General features: G+C 35.3%; 1 protein-coding gene across 1 annotated transcript in view; it reads left to right on the forward strand.

Annotated features, from left to right (window-relative positions):
- FCHO2 (FCH and mu domain containing endocytic adaptor 2) overlaps window positions 1-6,412 on the forward strand; it is an 86,719-nt gene extending 80,307 nt beyond the window's left edge. The window contains exons 25-26 of the mRNA XM_058043605.1: window positions 1,944-2,108; window positions 2,356-6,412. Coding sequence (XP_057899588.1) covers window positions 1,944-2,108; window positions 2,356-2,378 — 188 coding nt within the window. The 3' untranslated portion in view covers window positions 2,379-6,412. The remainder of the gene's footprint in view (window positions 1-1,943; window positions 2,109-2,355) is intronic.
- The last annotated feature ends 2,692 nt before the right edge of the window (window positions 6,413-9,104 follow it).

The raw sequence follows: 9,104 nt of genomic DNA on the forward strand, positions 1-9,104 counted from the left end.
GTTCAGATATATTATTCTTGACCAACATTTTGAGTCTTGGTTTTGACCATAATGACTCCAGGAAAAACTTAATCTATGCACATCTGCTCAGAGTGGTAATTTATACAATATTGCATAAGGTACCAATAGTTGTCCTCTGCCCAGTGCCATTCTCTGAGCTGTAGTTGATGTCACAACCCCTGCAGTCTCTGCAGGTGCAGTATTTTTGTGAAGTAGTAGAGCAGCTAAAACATCTTGTCCTCAAAGACCCTATGAAGAAATGAACTGGTGATGTAAAGGAAAGGCCTTTAATCCTGTTAAGAATTTAGTGAAGAGGATTGTGAAATCACAGATTTGCCTGTAAATGTGACTGGTTTCATATAGAAACCACAACCATAGAAAGAGAAGACAACTTCTATTCCTGCAAAGGCTCCAAAGTTGTGGTTATCATTGAAAGAAAATCAGAGAGAATTTTATTGAACACAGGTGATTAGTCTAGTGTAGTTTGTCTTTCACTAATCTCACAGTTCTTTGCCATTTGTCTTCACTACATTGGATTAGCCCTCTTCCTTTTTTTTTCCCCCTCTCTTTTCTGAACTTTGTGACTTTTTTTAAAAGGAAAAATCATACTGAAACACAAATGCAACCAGATGAAGAGGAATTTAACACCTGCAGTACAGCACAGAATTGACTGCTAGTGATCTGCTAGTGATCCAGTTTGCATCTTGTATGTTGACAGCATAGTTGCACATATCTCACTGCCTCTGCTGTATTCCTTCTTTTCCCACCATCTTTTCCTCCCCCTTTCTTTGAGTATAAACATGTATAGTACTCCCAATTCAGGAGAAAGCAATAATGTGCCGATCTTGCACTTACAGAAGCAAAGGGAGAAGTTGCACAAACACTGTCAATGTCAGCACAAGTGTCTTCAAGTCTTCTCCTGGTGGACAGCATGATAAAATTTAAGGAGGCTTTTTATGGTCCAACACATTATGTGATCTGTTAGCTGGAGAGAGATAAAACACAGAACAAGCTTTCAAAGCACTTGAATATATGAGTTTCCATAGTTAGAGTGGAAAGAATCTCCAGTTTACTGAATAAGGCAGACCTACTGAAGAAATTAAATTGATCTTAAGCTAAATTTATGAAGAACAAGCTACAGTGTGAAACAATATCTTTTAGTTCCTGCTTTTAGCTCAGTACCATTTCCATTACTTGTAATTTAGCAATTCTTATTGATAGGAATAGCAAGCTGTTTTAAAGTAAAATTATTCCATTAATTTTAATTTAAATCTCATTTTCCCAGCACACTTTGCAAGAGCAAGAAAAGACCTGTTTTAAAACTAAAAAGTAGTAGCAATGAGGGGATTTTAAAAATGCCTTTCATTGCCTACAGAAATCTATTTAAATCTATTGCTTTATAATACTATCAAAGTGATACCACTTCACCACTGTCTCCGAAAAAAATCAACTGAAATTTGTGAGAAGTATTTAATCAGACCTTGTCTTTATTGGAAACATAGTAATTTCTGTCCTCTGGGTGCATTACTGTAGAACCTTATTTCTTCCAATGTTTTTGTTCATGTACTTTCATCCAGATTGATCATGACAACTCTTAAATGTTCTGCTAGTGAAAGACAGATAGTTTCTCCTCTCTATCAATCAGATACTATATACCACAAGATAGATGGTAGTAAGTACTTAGAGACCAGCAAGTATAAATTATTATACGGACCAATCAGATTAGTAAGTGATTACCAGGCTGATACCCACCTTTTGGATAATCTTGCAGACTATTGGATAAAACAGACTTGTACTCTTACCACTTTTGAAAGTGTATATAGGACTGCCCCTGGGAATAGATGTCAGAGGTCACCATATTAGTTTCACTTCTTACTACTAAAAATTTGGAGAGATCCTTTTGTTTTTGCAAAACAATCAGCTTCTCAGTTTTGTTTTTATAGGTTCTGGATCCCTCAGGGCAAAATTTGAGCTTTCAGGAGGACCCAGTAAACCAGCAACACTTGCAGTGCAATTCATCAGTGAAGGAAGCACCCTTTCAGGAGCAGATGTGGAACTCGTAGGCACTGGCTATCGGCTTTCCCTTCTTAAGAAGAGATTTGCCACTGGTAAGACACTGACATGCTTATATATTCAAATTAATGTTGTATATTGTCTAGTGTTAAATTCTAAAATATGAAACTGTTAAATGAGTGATGAGTTAAATAGTTACTCTTTATTGAAACACTTCTGACAAGTCTGAAACACTTTTGACAAGTCAGTTTGTTTTTCCACAGTATTCAGACTGCTCCAAGGAAAATATTGACAAAATCTGGTTTATCTATTGACTGCAAAAAATTTACCTTTGTTTTTCAGGACGGTATATGGCAGACTGTTGATGTACCTGTGAAAGTCATTGGATCAGGAGTGCAAGAAACACTTGTGATGATAGGAACTCTGCCCTCTCTATTTTTCAAACACTATTTTAACATGCATTAATTTTTAAAAATATTGACTTACTTTGAGGCTAAACTACAGAAAGTAAATGCACTTTTAAAGTCATTTTTAAAACCTTTATTACTTTACAATAGCACTGAAGTTAATTTCAACACTGTCTGTAAATGATCAACTGCAATACTTGGGAAAATTTGTTGAAAAATTAGTAACTTTGTATAGATGAAGTCAAAATAGTAATCCACAGTTGTAATGGAAGTATGAAATTTTATGTTGTACTGTAAACATTAAACCTAAAATATAGGGGATCTAGTAAGAAATATTTGAGCTTTTCATAAGTAATACTCATTTTTCAGATTCTTTAATTGCCAGCTTTTAATTGACAGTTTATAAAGATAGAGGCTATGTCTTGTGTAGTTCTTCTTTCCATTCATAACACAAGAACAGCTGAGTTAGAGATGTATAAAAATAACTTGATGCCCATGTATCATATATTATTAAAATGTAAGTTGTTTCATATAGGATTTTTTTTAACTAAGTGCAATGTGTTACAAATTGCAAAACACAGCAGAGATTTACTTCTGCAGTTAGTAAAAATTTTTGGGCCTTGTTATTGTTTCAGTTAATGCAGTAGATTTAATTTATTTTTATATTAATTGCATAACTTTTGTGCCTTTTAAAAATGCCTGTGCCTATCTAATTTGATACTCATGTGCCTCACTTCCTTTTTCAAAGTGTGGCTTTTCATCAAGAAAGCATGGCGTTTGTATAATGCACAGAACTTTATAAAAATTCTTTTTACTGCAATTTATTTAGAAGGCAGGTTTTGCAAAAACCGTAGTTTGTTTTAAAAGAAATTTAAAACACTGAATTATTTCCTCAATGAATAATTGCAAGTAAATGTGGTTTTGGTAAAGGGAGCTGCATCATGCAGTACTCGGAAACTTTTTAATTAACTAATTTTAATATCACCAAAGAGAAGAATCTGAAAAATCAGTGAGGATAGGAAAAACAAACTTCTGAAAGCAAACAGCATTACTCTTTGCTTTGCCTATAAGTCTTCAGACTTCGAGTGGTTTTGGGGATGTGCGATGTGAATGTACACATAGTACTTCAGGAGACATTGTAAAGAATATTTTATGGCTGCAGGATGACAAATCCTGTCATGTGTTCGTTTTTTTTGTAGCTACCAGTTTTAATATTTGTATTGTAATCTAATCTGCTTGCTACAGCCTAAGCACAGGGAATTGACACATCAGTAACAATTCTTTTAAGCAAGTCACTAATTTAGAAAATTTTCTATGTATTTGTATTACCAAGCTTTTTTGTAATGTTGAAATGATAAGCATTGGGGCAAAATAATTCAATAACCTGCATTTGGCAATTTCAAATGAACATTTAGCATACCAGTATGTATTTCAAATTCTCTATTAAAACAGTAAAATATGCTTGAGTTAATTCATGCAAAGCCAGTAATGAATTGGTCTGCTTTACAAGAAATTAGGCCTTTGTAGAAGCTGCATAAAATGTCGTGTACTCTAGACACTTTTGCCGGTGAGAGTTTCATTGTTAGTGCTAAGAACATTGTGTACTGTAGATTTGATTGGAAGAGTATATTTGGCTCCTATATTTTGCTAATCTTATTGATGATAAATTTACAACTCATAAAATGGTGGTCTTTTTATTGGAATTGTAATTGTAACCTGTTTTGCAATCAAACTGATTAACACAACAATATTTTATTAATGAAAACCCAAATCTATTATTGCTATTTTTAATCAAGTATTACATTAATTTCTAAGAAAAATGAAGTAGTTAATGTTTCAGCACTTTTAAGCTAGCCTTCATTCTGGTGTTTTTCATACATTTGCTTTGGGTGCAGGTTACAATTTTGAAGCCATACAAGTTTATATAGACATTTTGTAAAGAAACTCAAAAACAATGTAAAAAGTATGTGTAGCTATCTGATTTAAAATAAAAAAAAACTTATGTAGCAAGCTGGTTCTTGCTTGTGTATACAGCAATGTCCCTTGTAGCTGCCTCCTAAGAAAATTAATTTGTGAAGACAACTCTAAAGGACCTGAATTTTTATGAATTGTTACTACATTAGACTGTAAATTAGAACATACAAGTTTATCTTTCAAAAATTGTAAATACTCTGAATTTTCATTAAATGTAAATTTTAAAAATTTGCACCCATAATAAACATGTAATATATAATTTAAATACTGATTTATATTGCCTGTACTTTTGCAGTGAAGTTCTTCTAAGCAATAAGGTAATAGAGAAAAACCATGCCTACATTGAACATTTGAAAATACTCATTTTTAAGTGATAAAGGGTAGAGATCATTATGAACTCTTTTGTATATATTTAAAATCATCACAGAGAAGGTGAATGGAAAGATGACTTTTCTAGAACATTTCATCTTTACTAAACCGTAATGTCTGAGATGTCTGTAGTGCCCTACGCCTTTACTAAATTGATTCACTTCACTTATAAATTAGATTAGGCAAAACTGGATATGTTTATGAGAAAAATCTTGACTCGTGGACATGAGTTGCTGTCTGTAAATAGTGCTGTCAAATGCTGTACATTGTCTTTGTTTATGAGCCTATATCTTGTTGTGTGTGCAGGAGAAGAATTAGTGACAAGATTGAAGTAATTCCTTCTGATTTCTAATGTTCACCAGTCAAAAAGAGTAGACAATTTAGAACTTCTCCAGCAGTCTGTATGGTTTAGTCCTTCTAAGCTTTGAGCACAGAACAGAAGCTGAAACTGAACAAATGTTTTTGCATCTGTTTGGTTCCTACTAATCCCAAGGCCTGCAGAGGCTTAGTAAGTAATAACTTATTAAATTCACTTTCTCAGCTGGTTGGATATCACTGCAATAGAGGTACCATTCTTGTCATGCAGGAAAGCAATAGTCCAAGGGCTTGATTCTTATCTTCTGGCAGGCAGGAATGAAGAACACAAGTACTTAGTGGTCAGACTGGTCCATGTAACACAGTAGTCTGGTCTTCAACACTGGCCAAACAACAGGCTAAGCCTTGGAGAGCTAATGTGTCATTTGCTTTCTGATCCCCCAGCACCTCATTTGTTGGTTAGAAATGTAAAAAGGTGCTGCTCAGTTCTTCTAGTATTCATTGAACTTAAAGTGTAACAGATCTGACTGAGGCTGCTCTGGTACTTCTTTTAACACTTGACTTGCACCCACATACTACTCATAACTGCTGCAAACTGGATCTCTACTGTCCAAGCAGGTTTGTGATTATCTAACTACACAATCACATAGTTTTTCAGGGAAACCTATCTCTAGCACTGCCAGATAACATTTCTGTAGGGTATTTGAAGGAGGTAAAGTATTTAATTATGAACTGGAACAGCATGAGAGTTACAACTGTGGCAAGTTTTGCTGTCTAACATGAAAACAAGATCTTGCATCATGGCAAAAAGTATTACATTTCAAGTCTTACATGTTTGCAAAGCTTAAGATACACAGATGTTAAGATGCCTATCTTAAGTTTTGCAATTCATACATAATTGGTTTCCATTTCAGTTGTTGTGAAGGGGAAATTATACTTAAGAGCGTGCAAGAAAAAAAGTCAGGAATTCCTCCAAGCATAGCATAAGCTAAAAACAGTTCAAAGTACTAAAGCATCAGATAACACATCTACTGTTGAGTTAGCATTGATTGGACTGATTAAAAAGTCTCTCAATTGAAACATAATTTTTATCTTTAATTCTACATATTATTACACCAGTAAGTATTCTGCTCAGCTTACTTTGACCTCCATGTTTACTGATACGTTGATTTTTGGATTCTCCATTACTTCGTTCAATAACCAATATAAGGCATACACTCTTAAAAGAAGAAGCCTCTTCTGGTTTACTTACTGAACATTTAGAGCTCTAATTCTGCATTTTCTGTAACTGCTTTTTTTCACTTCCTTTGGAATAAATTCTTTTTGTTTTTCAATCTGCGATGGCTACTGTAATTACTGTAACCTAAAATATCTTTGTTTGTCATTGTTCTAGCTGAATTTATTTCTAAGAATCTTTTTCTGTAACTTAGTTACTATTACTCAGGAGGTTTTTCAAAAAAGTTAATAATCATAAGCTGTAAATCATGCCAATTTCACTACTCTGATTATTCAACTTTTCCTTTTATCATGTCCCAACCTGTTTTCTTCAAGTTCTCAGCTCTTAAGTCATGTTTTCTACTCCAAAAAGTTAGCAGTGGTAATGTGTTCAGCAATGACTCAAATAATATTATATTTATATAATAAATTACTCCATCCTGGTTAAGGAAGCAGCCCATTTTTATAGTAATTGTTGATTCTCCCCTCCAGATGTCCTCTCCTGTTTTGCTATTTGATAAGCTTCTTATAATATCCACAGTTTTATAAGGCTTCCCTTCTGTTTCCCACTCTTGTCATTGGTAGGTTATATGAACAGTCATCACTGAAATGAAACAGTCATAACAGAAATGTTAAGGCTGCTCCAATCTTAGTACCAATGAATTGCATCCAGGTAAGATGCACTAATACAGGGGTGGAAGAAAACCAAAGCCCAACTCAAAAGCTCAAAAACTGTTTTTCACCTTCCATCTCTGTTGAACTCTTTTTCTCTGACACCTTACAGGACCATGCATTTAGACAGAGAAACAAAGACAGAGAACAGACAGAAGGTTAAGCCCCTAAGCACCTGACTTCATTCTTCAATGCAAGTTTCTCCCTCTCAGGTGAGAACTCCTTGGCCTTTGTGCATGAGTCCCTTCTCACTTTTGAGCAGTTCCTAGGTTGACAGCACACTCCAAGCGCTCGGGTATGTGAATGCAGGAGCACTGTTGCAGTCTGTGATCTCCCATCTCTGCAGCTGACATCCCTCTGTATTCTCACCAGTCTGTTCCCATGGGTGGGCCAAGTGCAGCCACACCTTTTGCCCTGCTGAAATCACAGTTCCATGTTCTGAGTCGCCTGATTGAAAACAGTAGATTGGATCCCTGCTTCTAGTGAGATTACAGAATAAATTTAGTTTTATTTGGGGACTAAAATGCAGATTTCTCAATGTAAAAACTGCATCTTGTACATCTAGCACAAGAAACTCGGTCCTAAGACAACCGCTATTAGTCTGGCATATTTTCTTTAGCTAGAATAGAGTAGCAAACACTACACTCACAGGAGAGAGAACAGGGAAATTACAGGGGAAAATTAATGTGGGCACAAGTGTTCCCTGCAGATTAAGGGAAGAATATGTATTTGCCACAACTTTCCAATAGAGGAGTTGAAAATTAAATTCATGATGATGGGCCATTAGAGTTACTTTATTGGCATTTTTGCAAGATACTTGAGAATACTATCAAACTTCTCAAAACAGAAGTGTTGTCTTTAATATGATGGCAAAACATGGAGGATGTGCTCTCTGTTCACCTAGCTATGAGCTAGAGCTTGTCACTACTGCACTCACCTAAGTACCAGCCTTTGCTTACAGGAAACAAAAAGTTTCCCAGTGAGAGAAATATGGAACCTGTCCTCCCATTTTCCTCAGCTGTGACCTTTCCACACTGTTTAAGGTGACTGCTTTTGCCAGCTGCTCCCCAAGGGATGCCACAAAAACATTCTTTAGAATTCAAGAGGTTTTTGGCAAATACCATTTTGTAGTCATTCCTCCAAGTGATTCTCCAGCTCAAAAGAGTCCTACAGTAACATGGTTTTGATAAAGAAGTGTGAAACCGTTGAATAATGTTTCTCAGGAAGGAGTTCATCCTTCATGTAGGCAGCAACAGTGCAGTCTATGGCTTTTCATGGTACTTATGATTAGGAAAAAACAGCTGTTGTCACAAATTGTAAAAGAAACTTTCAAAAAAGTGTTACGCTGTTCTTGAAGTGATAACTGTTACCTCAGCATCAGTTTATAAGCAAACAATGTTCTGAGTTGTACCAGGTTGGAGTCCTTCTGGGCCCAGGAACATGGACTCAGCTATACCTTCTGTCTAGGTCATCAGTAAAGGTGTTTGTATCAACACACAGGAGGAGCAGTAGTATCCAGAAGACATGTACACTATTTCAATTACTGACAACAGTCTACTGTTGCCATTATTTTCGTGTGTGGAGCAAAAATGCTTTGTTTGTATGACAAGCAGCACCAGTGTCCTGCTATGTCCTCTTACATACTGTAAAGTATTCACAGCATATAGTGCCATACACAACAGAGTCTGAACAGAAGACCGGTTTTTGCATCACCCCTGTAAAAGTTAAGTGGTGATTAGCTATCTCCTGCTACTCCATTCAGTTATCTTTTCAGTTGTTTTTTTCTGGAATTGTAAAATATTGTAAAACAATAAGAATATTGTTAAGACATTGGCTGGTGTTTGTAAGGAACAATATCTAACTCATCTGTTCAGACAAAGACTGGTTATACAATTGTTTTAAAATTCTTGTTAAGTCTCTTTGGACACTTGCCTTTAGTTAAAGGATCTCCTATTCTCTTCAACATTTAAAAGTGTTCCACACTTGTTCTGTATCTCCATGAAAGTTTAGGAAGCCCTTCTTTGCCTCTCTCCTAGCAAGGCAGGTGTTTTAATGGTTATTGCTGCCACTATCTATATGTAAAGACATGTGAATTGTATGTTTACAACAGATACACAATCATATCTAACCAGATGTTTG

This window comes from Melospiza georgiana, chromosome Z (assembly GCF_028018845.1).
Source record: "Melospiza georgiana isolate bMelGeo1 chromosome Z, bMelGeo1.pri, whole genome shotgun sequence".
In the NCBI taxonomy this organism is placed as follows: Eukaryota; Metazoa; Chordata; class Aves; order Passeriformes; family Passerellidae; genus Melospiza; species Melospiza georgiana.